Here is an 18303-nt window from a genome sequence, read left to right as displayed (position 1 = left end):
TTGATTCATAATTTGATTTGTTAAATTTGTTTAATAAAAAGTATTTCTTTTAAAGTACTAAAAAGCCAGAGGCAGCAATGCAACTAAGTATTCTTTTTTAAAAGCAGGATACAGAATTAGAACAAATGTTTATAAAATAAAAGACTCTAGCATGCAGGATTGTTGAAAAGTGTGTGTGTGTGTGTGTGTGTGTGTGTGTGTGTGTCCATCCATATTGAAAACCTTGTTCATAGGACTCCTTCAAAATAAGAATTAGAGCTCGAGGACCACAGAATCCACCAAGCTGATTGGGTGCTGGCCACTAAATTCATTTCTACAAAATCCCCATTGAGAGTTAAATTACAACTGAAAATTATCTATCTGTACAAATACAAAAACCACTGCATTAGTGATCCTTCCCATTGATCTGTGCTGGTAAATGGCATTAAGCTCTTCAGGTGGGCATGCTCTGTGGTTTTTTAAATAACTCTCATAATCATGAGGTCAGATGATAGGTTTCCAGAAGAAGTCTCTCAAAATTTCAAAAGAGCTTTCTAATAGAAAAGCATTTCACAAACTTGAGAGCATCAATACATTGCTTCCCCAAGGAAGAAAAGAACCAGCAGCTTGCTAATAACTGTGGGTTCTCAAATAATCCTGTGCATTAGGTCCCCTAATTACAACTGTGTGTTCCAATTTTGTATCGTACTTGGAATATTTAATTCCATTTGCCTCTGGTGTGTGTCACTTCTTGGGGGTTTTAGAGGAAACCTGACATCATGCGGTCAGTGTAATTGCATGCAGTCACAAGAGGAATTCCCACAGCCTCCAATCGCTAGTCAACAAATGCACCCTGCCTCAAAGCCCAGACAGTTAATGCAGAGAAGGGGACAGCATTTCTGGAGAAACGATCCCAGTGCAATGTGGCTGCTGGAGAAGGGATGAAGGTCCAAAATGTTATTGGACAGAGCATGGGCAGCTAACACCTGGCCCAGGAACCCGATTAAACCCTCAAGCAAAATTTTCCAGCACCCCAAGATCCCACCAGTTTTGGTGGTGGTGATGAAAAACAAAACAAAAATAATAAAGACACAATGTTGTGGTGGGGCAAAAGGTTTGAACTTTTCTGAGCTTGGATAAAGATGCAAATTGCACCTTTCTGGGCCACCAGGTAGGTCATTTGAGAAAATAAGAGTTGGCAACTGGCTCTCCTTGACTGATCTACTTATGCCCCTGTGTGTACACATGTGCAGGAGTGTGGTGTGGCCACAGCTACTTGTGGCATGCAGTTTCCCAGAGGTTTGACCAAGGGGAAATATGGTCCTTGAGATAGAGGCAAAGAATTGGGAAGGGAACGGTGCCACTAAAAGAATAGTGTGTGGGACCACAAGAATTGTGCTATCCGTGGCACGAACGAGGCAGTGAATATGTGGTGGTTGAAAAGTGCTGGAAAATCTATCAAGAGAAGCCCATGAGGAGGAAAGGCATCTTTCAAGTTGATGTGCCACTTTTCTGCCATCGTTGGTAGAATCAAGGCAGCTTAATAGAAGGTCATAAACACAATGGAATAAGAACTCCTGCAACATGATATGATATAATTAATGGCAATGCAATCAGGAGAACAGGCCATTCTTACAGCAATAGGAAAAGCAGAAGATCTGCTCTACCTATCCACCCACCCAAACATTTACACAAGAATGAAGCAACATCTGGAAAAAAGGGTGCATCTTGGAGTATTTTAAATTTATTTTCGAGACTCCGTTAAACGAATCCCGGTGATTCAGCAGCACTCTAATTAGCCATCTTGGAGAGCACATAAACATCTAAATGCAGCTGTCTTCTGTTACAGTAAATGTTTCTCTCTCTCAAATTAGGCCCACTTCCAAGTGGAAAAAGCCTTTGTGTTGAAGGCTGCATTTGAATGCCGACTAATTGGTTAAGAGCCTATAATTCGGTATTGGGTAGGCAAGGAAGGAGGTCGGGTGTGTGCTTCCACTGCTTGGATTTGAAATCTGAGACCAAGTAATTCCTTGTATGGATTAGAAATTTAAGTATATAGGAGTTGTGAGAGAACATGAAACCAAAGGTGCAAGCAGCGTTTAGATCTAAAGTAACACAAAAGTGAGGGGGAGGGAGCAAGAAATCCCTCTCACTCCAAACCCAAAATAATTAAAATAAGTGAAGAGGGAAGTTCTGCCACATGTCTAACTTGACATGCTCTTTTACTCCTTTACTGGTACTCTAAATTATGGACTATATACCAGATTTGTTTCTAATCTTGGGCTATCAAAATGGTCCAATCACATTTAGGCTGTCTTCATATATATTTCAGAAGTTCAGGAGCTTTCCTCTGTATTTCTGCTGAAAGATGAGAGAAATATGTTGCCTTTTGTATTCCCATACTTCCCCCCCTTTGTTTACTGTAGCGCCTCTTTCTCCTTCTGTTTCCTAGATCTATACTTTGACCACACCACTTTGTACCTTCCCCCTCCTCTAAGCTTCCAGTCTCTTCCATACCTACAACACTTCCTGTTTTTAGATCTTGGGCTGCAGCTTTCCTTGGAAATGAAGGAGTTAAAACTGAGCTCTAAGAGGAAGCAAAGCATTGTGATGTGTTTCTGTGCTTTGCTTCAGTTTTCTAAATGCTGTGCAGAAAATTAGTCATGCTTTTCCCCCTCAGTTTTTGTGAGTCACACAATTTTAATCCCCATGCATTGCTTTGAAACTGTCAGCCCTGCTATCTTGCACTATCCATTATGTTTCCATTTTGCTGCTGCGGTAATGGGACCAAGAGCTCTAAATTCATTCTCTTCCAGTGCAAAAAAAGAAGCATGAAAAGCATACTCTTTGTATTCTAGTTGCTCTTTAAAAATTCCCCCTGTAGTTGGTCTGTATGGGTCAAGATCTGTAATGAAATAATAATAATAATAATAATAATAATAATAATAATAATAATAATAATAATAATAATAATAATAATTTATTCATACATACATACATACATACATGCCCTGCCCATCTGACTAGGTTTCCCCAGCCACTCTGGGCAGCTCCCAACCAAATGTTAAAAACACAATACAACATTAAACATTAAAAACTTCCCTAAACAGGGCTGCCTTCAGATGTCTTTTAAAAGTCAGATAGTTGCTTATTTCCTTGACATTTGCTGGGAGGGAGTTCTGCAGGGCGGGCGCCACTACCGAGAAGGCCCTCTGCTCGGTTCCCTGTAACATCACTTCTCACAGTGAGGGAACTGCCAGAGAAGGCCCTTGGCACTGGACCTCAGTGTCTGGGCTGAACAATGGGTGTGGAGACGCTCCTTCAGGTATACAGGGCCAAGGCCATTTAGGGCCTTAAAGGTCAGCACCAACACTTTGAATTGTGTTCGGAAATGTACTGGCAGCCAATGCAGGTCTCTTAGGACCAGTGTTATATGGTCTCGGCAGCCACTCCCAGGCACCAGTCTAGCTGCCGGACATCCTTTAAAAAAAAACCTTTGACAGAAAGTCTTTAAAAAGAAGAGAGAGACTTGGAACACTAGCTGTAAATAAAAATTGCTTTGAGAAAGAACATAAGACTCTTCATATTTGCAAAATCACTATCACCTCCATCATGGGATCATGGACAATTCCGTCCCAAGAAAACATTCTATAGTGAGACGACACGGGGTAGGAAACCTCAGACCTGGGGGCCAAAGGTGACTCTCCAGGCCTCTTTACCTGACTCATAAGATTCTCCCCAGGCCACACACTTTCCAAAGACACACTCCCCTCACTAGCCCTACTTTCCACTCCCCTTGTGAGTTTTTCGTTGGCTGGGATGCGTCCTCGAACTTGCATAATGATTGCCTGAGTACACGTTTTGTTTGTGTGTGTGAAGAAGCCAGCCTATAGTCCAAAGGCAAAATCACATTTTGTTGCTCTGCCCTCTTTTGCCTCTGGCACCATCCCCACCACTGGCATGTGGTCTGCAGAAGCTTGCCCCCAAGGAAATCAGGTCCCACTAGCCAGAAAAGGATTCCCCAGTCCTGCTAATATGGTTTTCAGGTTTTGACTTGTAGAGTGACTTAATGAGCAACAGTTGGATTAAAAAGTTAAAAACAAACCTGTCTGGCACCAGCATCTAATTTTGCACGACCATCCCCAGGGATGGGCCTTCATGTGCCTACTGGCATACAATTCCTGCCCAGGAATTTCCTTGTATGGAAGTTTCACACTCTTTCAGGACACACAGTAAATGCATCAATAGCAGGTTGTGTTTCCACAAACCATTCATTCCTCATGCTTTCAATTACAATGGTACTTCAGGTTACATCTGCTTCAGGTTACATATGTTTCAGGTTACAGACTCCGCTAACCCAGAAATAGTACCGCGGGTTAAGAACTTTGCTTCAGGATGAGAACAGAAATCGTTCTCTGGCGGCGTGGTGGCAGCAGGAGGCCCCATTAGCTAAAGTGGTGCTTCAGGTTAAGAACAGTTTCAGGTTAAGGATGGACCACCAGAACGAATTAAGTACTTAACCTGAGGTAACACTATATTACTATTCATTCAATTTATATCCCACACTTCCTCCCGTCGAAGCCCAGAGCAGCAAACATAGAAATAATTGTGATATTAAATGGTTATTATCTTATCTTGACTAAAGCCTTATTAGTAATTCTGCTTCTCTCACACACCGGGGGGGGGGGGGGAATTGCCCTCAAGAGTGGCATTTCAGGTCTACTTTGTCATGAGCCAGAGTCACTTGCCCATAGTTTCCTTCCATTCATCAATGGAAGGAATCATCAAATGCCTGCGTAAACAGAACAGCTTTTTAAACCCCCCCCTTCCTGAAAATCAATAATCAGGAAGACAGGCAGGCAGACCTTATCAGGGAGGGCATTCCACAAACAGGTAACTACCATTGAAATGGCCCTGTCATGCCATGTTCAACATCACCTGGGCAGCCCATTTGTGTGATGTAAGTGCATCTTAAAGCTATCCTACAAATTAGTGGCCTTAAAAAGAGCAAAGACTAAAGCCAATGGTTTTCCCAGTAGTGATGTATGGAAGTGAGAGCTGGACCATAAAGAAGGCTGATCGCTGAAGAATTGATGCTTTTGAATTATGGTGCTGGAGGAGACTCTTGAGAGTCCCATGAACTGCAAGAAGATCAAACCTACCCATTCTTAAGGAAATCAACCCTGAGTGCTCACTGGAAGGACAGATCCTGAAGTTGAGGATCCAATACTTTGGTCACCTCATGAGAAGAGCCCTGAAAAAGACCCTGGTGTTGGGAAAGATGGAGGGCACAAGGAGAAGGGGACGACAGAGGATGAGATGGTTGGACAGTGTTCTTGAAGCTACCAACATGAGTATGACCAGGAGGCAGTGCAAGACAGGAGTGCCTGGCGTGCTCTGGTCCATGAGTTCACGAAGAGTTGGACACGACTAAACGACAACAACAAAGCCAATGGCAGCTAAAAGATGTTGCCGCTAACTAAACTTGTGACATCAGCTTTTGAATTCTCAGCCATCCAACAAAATACAAGAAGTGATTCGCTTTGATATCATCGCTGGCTACGTTGTACGTGACAGCAGTAGTGAGCCAGAGTACTGATCACTTTTTAAGTGTTTTGAATCCCAGTGTCTTGTCTTCAACCATTCTGCAGTTGTGGTTCTGAACCAGAACAGTAGCTTCTTGTTCAGCAAAACTCATTTGTAAAAGTGAGGACGAAATGATGACAGAAGAGCATTCACACAAAAAGCTAAAATCCTCCCCAAAGATGCTGATGTGACCTGATGAGAAAAGACCTAGTTAGCCTTTTGCTATGATCTTGACCTCGTGACCCAGTTGAAAAAGTCACTACAGGCACTGTCCGTTACTAAATGTGTCTCATGGTCATCAAAGGAATTGTAACACTTCAGAAATGAGTGATTCATGCAGGAATTGAAGGCAAAAGCTGCAGTTCATGGGCCTTCAGTCTTGATTTTGGGATGGGGATGGGGTGTTCTTCAATAGTTCTGTGACCTTCACTGCTGCATGTGTGAGAGCATTCTGGGAAAGTTCCTTGTACATGACAGCCAAATATTGACTCTTTAGCACCATGTCTCTATTCTTTAAGACCTTCACAGACATATTTAATCAAGATTTAATCAACTTAAAAGGAGCTGCTTAAAGGCAGTATAATATATTTGGGGTTTTAGCTCACCAAGGAGGATTGTGAATTAAGCACAAAAGGAGGCCAGGAGGAGTCTTGGAAATAAAAGCAGGAAAATGATATGAAACTTATTCTGGAGGGGGATATCTGAGAATGTATAGGGCAGGGGTCTGCAACCCGCGGCTCCGGAGCCACATGTGGCTCTTTTACACCTTTGCCGCGGCTCCGGGGCGGATACTAGCGAGGGGAGGAGGTGCATTGTGCGCCCCGACACTCCCCACTGTGGCGGGCGCTGTACTGGCTGTGACGTCGCATGGGGGCGGTGCGTGTGTTAGTCATGCTGCGTCCCGACGTCACCTTCCCGCCCGCTGTCAGATCGCGGCTCCGGAGATATATTTGTTTTAAATGTCGCAATGGTTTTGCGGATCCCAGTTTTTTTTTTCCTTCGGAAATGGGTCCAAGTGGCTCTTTTTGTCTTAAAGGTTGCAGACCCCTGGTATAGGGAGTCCCAAGGAGAGAGAGATTTCATATGGTGCTTGGTAGGGAAGAAGCAGGGAGATAGAAAACAAAAATCCCATGGATAGGAAACCACTGAGAACCTCTATGCCTGGCATAATTTTATCAACTCCTATTGTGTCACCACTCACCTTGTTTCTAAACTGAAAAGTCCCAAATGCTGCAAGCTTTCCTCATAGGGAAGTTGCTTCATCAGCTTTCATCAGCTTCTTCTAGTGTTAACTTGGACGTTATATATTGCCTCATTCTTCACATGACAGGAATGGTTTTAGCAGATTTTGTTCATGAGAAACTGAAGTTCTGAGCAAGTAACCTAAATGGAATGAATTGCCATGCAGTTTTCCAGTTACATTGCTGATCTTATTTGACTGCATTGACTTGGCTAGAAGATGAAAAGCTGTCTCTATTTGTACTAAATTAAGACTGGTGTAGAAATATGTAGGCTTTAGAGTTTTGCAGCAGCACACACCCTTCCAATGCCTTAACAGGCATGTATCTAAGTTTTAGCAGTTCTTTAGCAATTTGCAAATTGTTGCCACATGGGTGAAAATTAAAGCGTTTTGATTTGTTTTATTGGGGATAAGAAATATGGTTTTGGGGGATTTGTTTAGTTGGGGAGGAAACTGAATGACAAAGTGATCGACTCTGAAAAGCAGGTGGTGTAAAACATATATATATATATATTGCATTAGTCTGTGTCCCAAAGTTTACTGAAACACTCATGGATCAAGGAAGTTGGTTTTCCCATTGCCAGGGTGCACAAGGAAATACAAATTGTTATTTTTTCAGGTCTTTAATAATCTAGCTCTTCATGGCTTGCCATATCTTTACCCAAGGCATATATTTGCACAAGAAACTAAGTTCATAAAAAGTGGAGCCCTTTTTTTTTCCTTTTAAAGATGAAATTTGCTATTTTTGTTTTGATGGTCCCTGCTGTGAAGTTTAGCATTTTTAACCTGCTTCTTTCTATGCACTCCAGTAATATTTCCTGTTGTTATTTCGTTCACAGCAATATAAACTACAGAAAGCCAGAGGTAAATTATGCAATATTGCTGGTGTAACTTACCTCTTTTCCAAACTCTAAACAGGAGCAGGGGCTCCCCTAGGTAAAGGTAAAGGTACCCCTGCCCGTACAGGCCAGTCTTGCCAGACTCTAGGGTTGTGCGCTCATCTCACTCTATAGGCCGAGAGCCAGCGTTGTCCGCAGACACTTCCGGGTCACGTGGCCAGCGTAACAAGCTGCATCTGGCAAGCCAGAGCCGCACACGGAAAGGCTGTTTACCTTCCCGCTGGTAAGCGGTCCCTATTTATCTACTTGCACCCAGAGGTGCTTTCGAACTGCTAGGTTGGCAGGCGCTGGGACCGAGCGACGGGAGCGCACCCCGCCGCGGGGATTCGAACCGCCAACCATGCGATCGGCAAGTCCTAGGCACTGAGGTTTACCCACAGCGCCACCCACGTCCCTGACAGGGGCTCCCCTAGCAGAGGGGTAATAATCCCTTAAAACAGAGTTTGACATACACCACTTTTTTGCCAGTATAACTTTCTCTGGGTTACTTAGTCACATGTCTCTCCCCGCACCCAGTGTCTTGTCCCCACCATTCCCCTGGAACATCCTTTTGTGGGGACTTAATTCAGTGTCAGCTTTGCTAGCTGAGCCCCAGTTGAGCTGGGATCAAGAAGCTATGCTGGCATATATCTGGCTGAAGAAGAAGAAGAAGAAGAAGAAGAGTTTGGATTTGATGTCCCGCCTTTCACTCCCCTTCAGGAGTCTCAAAGCGGCTAACATTCTCCTTTCCCTTCCTCCCCCACAACAAACACCCTGTGAGGTGAGTGGGGCTGGGAGACTTCAGAGAAGTGTGACTAGCCCAAGGTCACCCAGCAGCTGCATGTGGAGGAACGGAGACGCGAACCCGGTTACCCAGATTACGTGACTACCGCTCTTAACCACTACACCACACTGGCTGAGCTGGAGATATGCCTATATGCTGGTCTCAAAAGTACCATGCCAAGATGACAGGAGTGAATTGCTGTAACTGAAAATGTGTCTGAGACTTGAGGGGGGGGTGCTACTTGGGTGAAAGGCAGGGTATAAATGAAATGAAATAAGCACATCTCTGTTATCTGTGTGCTGTCTCCAGGTGGTTATGTACATTGGCCAAGTCTCAAAGGACCTGCTCAAGTGGCCCCGCCCTTGTTCTCCACCTGTTGTCAAGCTAGAAAAAAGGACCACTGCAGAGTATGGAATGCCATCCACACATGCAATGGCAGCAACCGCCATTTCTTTTACATTTGTGGTTACAACTGTGAACAAGTACAAGGTAGGCATGCAGTGTGGTGTGCTGGATAAGGCAGATCTTTCCAAACTTTTCGTGTTGGTGACACTCTTTAGACATGCATCATTTCATGACACAGTACAGTAGTACCTCAGGTTACAGACGCTTCAGGTTACAGACGCTTCAGGTTACAGACGCTTCAGGTTACAGACTCTGCTAACCCAGAAATAGTACCTTGGGTTAAGAACTTTGCTTCAGGATGAGAACAGAAATTGTGCTCTGGTGGCACGGCGGCAGTGGGAGGCCCCATTAGCTAAAGTGGTGCTTCAGGTTAAGAACAGTTTCAGGTTCAGAATGGACCTCCAGAATGAATTAAGTTCTTAACCCGAGGTACCACTGTAATTCAGTTTTACTAGCAAACTGGAGGTTAAACTAACCCCTTTCCAGCCCCAGAAAGTGTAGCCTCTCCAAAAACTCTGGCTTAAATCTAAGAAGTGAAGGCTTGGTGTGTCCCCTTTCTCTCCCTCCCACACCGTCTCAGGCAGACTTGCCCCACTGATCTTGCCACACAGGGGCAGTTCTAGCTGAATCCAGCATGATCTAGAAGCCTTTCCCCACTTACTCTGCAGCCAGACCCCACATTCTACACATTCATCTGTATAATGGCATCATGACCACTTTGTTTTCAAGCCATGACCTAATAGTTTCTGTTATGTGCCTTTTCCAGTGATCTGAATCTCTCTTTCTGAGGTGAGCTTTTCGCTCAGATCATTCCTAAGGATTTATAGCCAATTTGTTTGTTTGTGCTGATGTGAAGTTAGAATATTCTGTTCCATTTGGCTCCTGTCTTCTATTCTGTTACATAACCATACAGTTTGGAGACCTTATTTAGGAGCCCTTCACAATTGAATTTTGTATTCTCGACTGACTTTGCCATCTGCAAATGTGGCTACACCCACTGCTTGATTCCATATATTTATGAACAGGTCTAACGGCACAGGTCCAAATACGGGGGTGAGATCCTCTTCACTATCTGTTGTCTTCTTCATCCAGTGTTGGTCTAAATAGAGTGCAGCTTTTGCATTTTCCATTCCTAGGGCTCAGTAGCACCTGTGGAGGTTGAAATTTTATCCTTTTCCAACAATTGTAGGTGATGCATTTATTCTAAGGATAACATTACAAATCATCACTGCTAGTCCAGGTTGTTTGGAAACGTTACTTGAATTCATCAAACTTCTGATATTCCAGAATGCAGTTGATTTTGAATTAGAATGGCCTGGCCATTGATAAAAGTCTGATGGTGCCTTATTTGATTCTTTGTGATATATGCAACTGCTATTAATGTTTCTTTCACTCCCCTTTTATGTTTACAGTACCCACTTGAACTAGGCCTGCTGGGAGCCTTCTTATTTTCAACTCTGGTATGCCTCAGCAGAATTTACACTGGAATGCACACAGTTTTGGTAAGGTCTCTCCTTAGTTTATTGCCCATTTTTTAGGGATTTATATCCTGAAGCATGAACATAAACCAGTGCACGTTAAAAGCAAATGGCACACAAAAACTGCCTAAATCGTAGTTAAGCCCTCTTCTAGAAATAGCACATAAACTTGCATCTCAACCTATTCTGCATCCATTTTCTCTCTTTTCGACCTATCTTTTCCATGCAAAGCTCACGTATGTAACATATAATAAACAAGTAAGGCTGTTGTCATGTTGCAGTTCTCTTGGTGGCTGACAGGTGGCTGCTGCAAATAACAGCATGATGGTAAACTTCTGATAGCTGTTGGCCATTGGATGAGGAAGACAGAAGAAGGCAGGTATAAATAAAGGGAGGGGTGGCTTTGGTGGCCTCTAAATGGAGCGGGTGGGGTAGATGGGGTTGGTAAGAGAAGCAGAGGCACAGCCCCTGGTTTATAAATAATATCCTATGCTTGAACATCATCAGCCTCTCTCACTGCACCCATACATTGAGCACCATTCTTTAGGCATCTCTTGTATTTACTGTAGGTACCCCTTGGGGCAAAGCCTTACTGGTAGAATAGTAGCTTGCTAGCTTAGTAGTGAGCTGGACTTTCTGCTCCTCCTTCTCCCAGGGCTACAAGTATTTCTGGTGACTGGGAAGGGCTGCAAAGCTGGGTGATTTGCTTGCTGGAATGCGTCATCTTGACTCATAGTATGTTATATGACTACTACTACATGTAGCCTCTTTCACTGAAAATTAGGCCTGATGTAGCTACTGTAGTGAGAAGAGGTGTGCATCATTTTTCATAGTGCCGCTAGCTGATTCTATACCATGAGCCTCCTGGATTCACACATGACATTTGCTTGTTTACCATCCTCATCAGGCACATTGGTAAAGGTCTTGACCTCAGTAGATCAAACCAATAATTTGAAAGGGAGGATGTCTCCAGTCTAGATTTAACTAATGACCTAAAGTCAGTCAGTAAAAATTCTCTGCATATTTCCCTTGATAAGTGATAAGAGGAGACTTTTCTAAATTCAGATGGGGTTGGTGGTAAAGAAGAGAGAAGCCTTTGTTGACATTCTTGAAAGAACAAAGCTACTTTAATTTGGGTGGGGAGGGGAGTCCCCTCCTTTCAATAGATTTAAATTATAGTTCTGTGAGATTTTTTTTGCTATCACAAGAACATGAAATACAGTGCAGTCCTGTGCATGCCTATTCAGCAGTAAGGTCCATTCAATGAGACTTAGTCCCAGGTAAGTGACTGTTGAATTGTAGCCTTAAAATATTTTAATATGGTTGCATAATTGGTTTATATGTTTTTTTGTAAATCACTTAGAGGCCTACTGTGGCATTTAGCAGTATATAACATAATAAAGACTAATAATAATAATGTAGCAGCAAAAAAATGTTCTGCAATTTAAATCTGTTTGAATAAACTTAGTTATCTGTATCTAATGTAGAAGATTTCTTGAATCTTGTCCTGATCCTAGAATAACTTCCACTCTTCTCTCACAACACCCTGGAATGTTGTAGATTCCAGCATCATGGGGGATGTAAAATGGTGGTCTGACCATCAACACAGTTGCTGCTACTATCACCTACAGTGGAAAAAACAAAACCAAAAAATAATAGCAATATTGGAAGCCTGTGCTAATGGTGAATTCCATCCCTGAGAAACTGTTGGAGAGATTCCTTGCTTTGCTCTTGCCCTAAGAAATTCAACAGTGCCCACAATATATTTGCATCTGCACCCAAATATGGAGAATTTCAAGAGGCCATTAGTGCATAGCTCTAGGGTGAACCACTTGGAGGTTCTGTTTACCATCAAGTGGTATATACATTTTGTTTAAATAATAAGTAGCATATTATTACAAAAGTTGGGTGTCACACACCCCACACTCTCTACCAAGCCGTAGCAAAATTTCAGGGGGGTTCCAGGTGCTCACCCAGGGTCTGTGCTCCTTTGGAAAATTGAAGATGTGGTGGAGACGGTCTTAGCTTTAAGAAATATGATTGATTCAGCTATTTACACCTTCAGTCTGCATGGAGGGAGTCGAGATCTTACAGCATGGGCATCTCAAGCAGGGCTTGTTTCCCACAGCAGTGCAGCTCTGGAGTCAAAGGCATCACAACCAGTCAGCCTTCAGCCAGCCATCCCAAGATGGATTTCAGTCTTCTCTTTTCACCCCCTCTACTTCTTCTTCTCCTTTTTTTAAACTAAAAATCACTCTTTTCCTGTCACCGCTCACACACACCCCATCACCTTGGCAACCTCTGCCTGCCCAGGCCAAAGAAGGGCCATTAACACCTTTTGTCATGTTAATGCCTCTATCCCAGGTGAGCTCCTGGCTTGGAAAGGAACCTTAGCATGTATTTATCCACTGGCCTGCAATCTTCCCTTCAATACTCCAAATAATCAAAATCAAAATTTCTAGGGTTTAGCTCCCCCCCACCCTGCATACCAATAACAATATTCTTCATTTTACATTCACCATGGACTGCAGATGTGTTGACATGATTTTAACATGTTATTCTTCTCGCATGTAATTGACAGTAGCTGAAGTCCTCTAAATGGTCCTTTCTTTCTTTCTTTCTTTCTTTCTTTCTTTCTTTCTTTCTTTCTTTCTTTCTTTTTTGCTTCTCTTAATAAATTCCACTCTGACCTGACAAAGCTGGTTTCAGGCTGCTCAGCAGCAATCCAGACTTCAGTGTTAACATATGTTTTTGCCTGAAGATGCCTGTGCTGATCTATGGAGAGGCATAACTTAAATCCTTTGAACTGCATTCATCTACTTTTGCGATGGTTTTCTCCTTAATCTTTTCATTAATAGAGCTTCCTCCTTGTGCAAAAGTGGATGAAGGAAACATAATCCTCCTTTGAAATTAAGAGATTTAACAGATTATGGGCGGGGAAGGGCTTGGCATGAACAGAAACCTGTTGTTTAAACTTGCTTTAGATGTGTTCCTGAAACTATTTGCTTCAGTGAATTTGTCGCCAGTTTTTATTTGGGGGTTATATTGATGGTTTCATTGTCCTTTGGCAAGCAAAAAGAATGAAAATATCTATAGGGTTCTCCATGTGTACGGTGTGCACCAGAGGTGCCAGTATTTGGGCACACTTAGATATTTTTGATAGGGACGCGGGTGGCGCTGTGGGTTAAACCACAGAGCCTAGGACTTGCCGATTGCATGGTCGGCGGTTCACATCCCCGCGGCAGGGTGCGCTCCCATTGCTCGGTCCCAGCGCCTGCCAACCTAGCAGTTCGAAAGCACCCCCGGGTGCAAGTAGATAAATAGGGACCGCTTACTAGCGGGAAGGTAAAAAGCATTTCCGTGTGCTGCTCTGGCTCGCCAGAGTAGCTTCGTCACGCTGGCCACATGACCCGGAAGTGTCTGCGGACAGCGCTGGCTCCCAGCCTATAGAGTGAGATGAGCGCACAACCCCAGAGTCTGGCAAGACTGGCCCGTACAGGCAGGGGTACCTTTACCTTTACCTAGATATTTTTGAGTGAGCACTGTCAGCATCACTCTGGTCACTTCTGCCCCCTATCCCTGCCCCACACACAGCAGGAAGAGTGTGTCAGCAAACACACTTTGCTTTTACAAGGGCTCTGGGTTAAAGTCAGATCTGGTAGACTTGATGTGAGCCTTGAAAAGCACCCATAGCTGAGAGAGAAAATGCAAAAGACTTTGATTCTTCCAGCTTTCTTCTTCCTTCAGCTGCATGCACTTTTTCAAGGGAGAAAAAGCTAACACCTTTGTGCTGGTACTGCAGTAGAAGTTTCAAATATGACCATAAACTCAATAGCTTTAAAATAATAATTATAACAACAATGGGAGCACTATGGAGGAAACAGAGAAATTCATAGAGGCTTGGGAAGAATGTAGTCTGGATTCTCTGGAACAAACTGAGAAAGTACTACATAAATACTCAGAATAAAAGTTCTCCTCCTTCTTGTTTTAGCCTTTGAGTTTTGCTGCATAGGAATATGGTTGCTGCTGCAAATACATGAAATGGTAGGAAAATAACTTTTAGCAAAGAACTGGTGCAGAATGCACAGAATGTTACCAGGCAAGGAAATCACCTGCAAGGAAAAAAAGTTTTCTGGGTTGATATCTCTCCCACTCCCCACCCCTTGTGTTTGTCAACTTGAACTAAATAAGGTAATTTATTTTTTGTGCTGCCAGGTAGATGAACCTATATGCACACTTTTCAACGGGCATGCAGTTGTTCAAGTCCTTATCCAAATGCATTCTAAAGGAAGTGATTCATCTGTTAATCATTAACCTGGTAATACATAAAGCAAGATGACACAAGTTCCAGGGCCATAGCCTCAGAGGCCAAGGGTTGCTATGAGACTTTAGAGCCCTTCCTGAATTTTCAGCATTTTATTATTTCATTTGATTAAAGTTAATCTTTAGCCCCTGTACTTCATTCTTGAACAACCATGCATGTTTTCCCTTATATGCCCGTTAAGTAAACTGTGGCCCCACCTTCCTCTGTCCCACCTAACTGGTTTGCAAAAGGCACTAAGAGGAGACGAGCATTTGAAACTTTTTTGGTTATAAAGTTATACATTTAACTTAAATTAATTTGCTTAATTTGCCTGTATTTAGGCTTCCTGGGTAGCCTTAAGGTCCATTTAATTTGTCAGCAGTCTTGCAAAGCTCCAAAATGCATAGGTTTTCTGCTCAGCAGTGGCGTAGCGTGGGGGGTGCAGGGGGGGGGGCGGCCACACCGGGTGCAACATCTGGGGTTAGGGCAAATCCACAGGTTAGGGGGCGCAAATCCATGGGTTAGGGGGCGCAAATCCACGGGTTAGGGGGTGCAAATTACTTGCCTTGCCCCGGGTGCTGACAACCCACGCTACGCCACTGCTGCTCAGCATAGTTACATGCTCAATATACGTAATATGCTCAAGCATCACAGCTCAGTGATCTTTAGCAATTCATCAGATACCTATTCTTACAGATTCTTACAGTTACTTTAGGGGAAGGATGGTCTGCTTGAAGGAAATGAGAATGCGCTGTATGCCTAACACCTCTATGTCTTTCTAGGACGTGATTGTCGGCAGCCTGATCTCAGCCATATTAACTGCTCTGGCTTATCCAACTTGGGACCTCCTTGATCACCTGATGCTGACCAGCCCCTGGTGCCCCATGTTCTGCATCGTTGTCCCCCTCATCTTATGCTACAACTACCCCAAACTGGATTACTATAGCCCCACTAGGGCAGACACAACCACTATTCTGGGAGCTGGAGCTGGAGCAATTACAGGGTTCTGGATAAACAACCACTACGTTTCAAATGTTTCGGCTGAAGAAGCGACACACAGCATCCCTTCGGTCACTGGCGAAATGCTCTTGATGGTTCTCGCACAGTTTTTGGTGGGAATTGCTGTACTGCTGATTATACGGCAGATCATCAAAAGCCTGGCTCTTAAATCACTGTGTTCTTGGTACAAGGTTTCTATTAATGACATTGAAGCTATGCAGCAAATAGAAATTGAAGTGCCCTATAAATTTATAACCTATTCTACCATCGGCCTGAGTGCTACAGTGCTTGTGCCATTGCTGCATAAATTATTGGGCTTAAACTGAATGGTGCACACTTTTTTTTAAGAAGCAGTCCAGATTATAGGGTGCAATAAAAATGCACGCAGAAGCAAAAACTTGAGGAGCAAAGTGTCGTGCCTTCCTGCATAGCTCTACAACATAGATAATAGTGGAGATCTAAACTGAGTTTCCAATAATTTTTGTTCACTGCAATCTTTTAACACGCTGTGGCTGCTTCAGCGACTATGGCTGTCTGGGCTAAACTTTTAGTGCAACTAGAAGCCTGCCATGACAGACAGTCAGGTCTGTTCTTCCTAGATCTAGTGGTTTGAAGAGGTTCTTCAGGGTTGTCAAACCTCAAGACAAGCCCTTCAAGGGATGCAGCCAGATCAGGGTAGTTAGAGAAGAGCCTCCTTTTTAGAAGGCAAAGCAAAACTACAAAGTAATTATCCTTACAAGCTTAACAGTCTGAGAATTGGGAGGAAGATAAGCACTCTCAGGGAGAAATAAGATGCTGTAAACAGGGAAACTGGGTTGGCACTGAATCTGGCTGCCCATCTAGCAGGATGACGGAAACTGGAGTCATATCTTGCAAAACAGACTCCCAGTCATACAAATTCACATGTATGGGTGTAATTGTGTTGTGTTCTGAACATATCCATGTTATTAAATTAAGCTGTGTCATGCCTGAAGCTGTGCTCTGGTATGGTACGGTATGCTATGGCATTGGCCCAGAATGTTGAAAACAATCACTGCTGCTGTGACTTGTAGGCCACCAAGAAATGAATTGCAAGGACCAAGTAACTGATGGCAAGTGCAAATGTGATTGCAGATTTATTTTTTAACTAATAAGATCTTCATGTCCTCTTTCTTTCCACTAATTGCTCTTGTGCAAAGTGGTATTTCCCATTGGCAATGAAGGCTCCAGCAAGACCTGTGAAACAACTGTTGCCCTTTTTGGAGCTTGAGGACAGGATGAAACTAACATTGGTCTGACTTCGATGCTGCCATTCCAGGTGTTGGTAAATTGCTATCTGCCTGCCGCTTTGCATAGATTCCCACTGTAGGGAAGCAAATATAGCACACTTATCAGAGCCTTTAAATGAAATGCTGCTTAGACATGCAGATTTGAGAATTAACTGGAGTCTAAATGTTAACCTAACTTTAATATAAACAACAACAACAACAAAAACCTAAACTAGAAATGGCTTAGGATGGGAGAGGGCTATTCTGTTCATGTCTTGCCCACGGGTTTCCAATAACGGCATCTGGTTAGCCACTGTAAGAACAGAATCTTGGAACTAGAAGATCCTTCCGTCTGATCCATTAAGACTGTTCATATATCCTTAAGCTTCAGTATTACATTAAGGGTATAACTCCTACGTATATTCCTGCAATTTGAACTTGTCCTATAAGAAATACAGGGCTCTCATCTTTCCCGCCATGCTCATTCTTTAGTTAACATGTTCTGTAAAATGTGGGGGTTGTATGAAGGCAAAGACCTGAAACCCACGGGGATTCTAATGACAATACAGAACTCCCCTGGAGCAGAATTTTTCAATGTAAGTGGGGTTCTCTTCATCATGCTAAAGTAGACACACTTGCAAGGTAGTGCTGGCATATATGGTATACTTGCTAAACCCCTCAATCTTCATCTAAATTGGCGGTGAATCTGTTGAACTGGTAGGCAAGAATATGGGTTATAAGAGAATATAAGGGTCCCTCCCATCTGCCAGCTACTGCATTCTCAACATCTCAGCAAATTATCGGTGTAACAGGAAGCTTGCACAGAAACGTGTGGTTGGACAGGGATATATATTTGCAAATAAATTTATGTGTCCCCGCCTTTGCAATGGCTTCAGATTTAGCTGTAGCTCTAAAACTGCTCTTTTAAATGCATCTCTTTTATTCTTTTATGATCACGTATATATGCTGCGATTTATAAACCACAACCTGCACAATTTCTATTTTTGTATTGTTTTACTGTAAGTTGTAAAGTGTATTCTGAAAATTCTGACTTTATTCAAACTGAAAATGTTTCCAGAAACTATTTTTTATTAAAGCTTATTTTGTCACATACATTGCAAGTGTATTATATAAAGTAGGAGGCTTCTATGAAGCAGGCAGGCATAAATGCCAAGTGGGCAGAAGATTGAAGGGCAACCCACTATTTTCATGCAACAGAATTTTTGTCCATAGAATAGAATTGTAGAGTTGGAAGGGGGTCTTCTAGTCCAACTGCCTGCAATGCAGGAATCCCAACTAAAGCATCCATGGCAGACGGTCATCCAGCCTCTGCTTAAAAACCTCCAAGGAAGTAGAGTCCACCACCTCCAGAGCGAGACCATTCCAGTGTTAAGTTGCTCTTAC

General features: G+C 43.1%; 1 protein-coding gene across 3 annotated transcripts in view; it reads left to right on the top strand.

Annotated features, from left to right (window-relative positions):
- Window positions 1-18008, top strand: part of SGPP2 (sphingosine-1-phosphate phosphatase 2) — a 32467-nt gene extending 14459 nt beyond the window's left edge. The window contains exons 1-4 of one of the 3 annotated variants that reach the window (XM_077929940.1): window positions 328-437; window positions 8777-8956; window positions 10285-10374; window positions 15436-18008. In XM_077929940.1, coding sequence (XP_077786066.1) covers window positions 8783-8956; window positions 10285-10374; window positions 15436-15978 — 807 coding nt within the window. In that variant the 5' untranslated portion in view covers window positions 328-437; window positions 8777-8782 and the 3' untranslated portion in view covers window positions 15979-18008. Of the gene's footprint in view, window positions 1-327; window positions 438-8776; window positions 8957-10284; window positions 10375-15435 lie in introns of those variants that run through there. The other 2 variants (XM_028731057.2, XM_028731058.2) reach the window with 2 other exon arrangements.
- Window positions 18009-18303: the final 295 nt, after the last annotated feature.

The sequence above is a fragment of the Podarcis muralis genome, chromosome 6, assembly GCF_964188315.1.
Source record: "Podarcis muralis chromosome 6, rPodMur119.hap1.1, whole genome shotgun sequence".
NCBI lineage: Eukaryota > Metazoa > Chordata > Lepidosauria > Squamata > Lacertidae > Podarcis > Podarcis muralis.
Note: the sequence above shows the minus strand (reverse complement) of the source record. Positions and strands in the feature narration are given on the sequence as shown.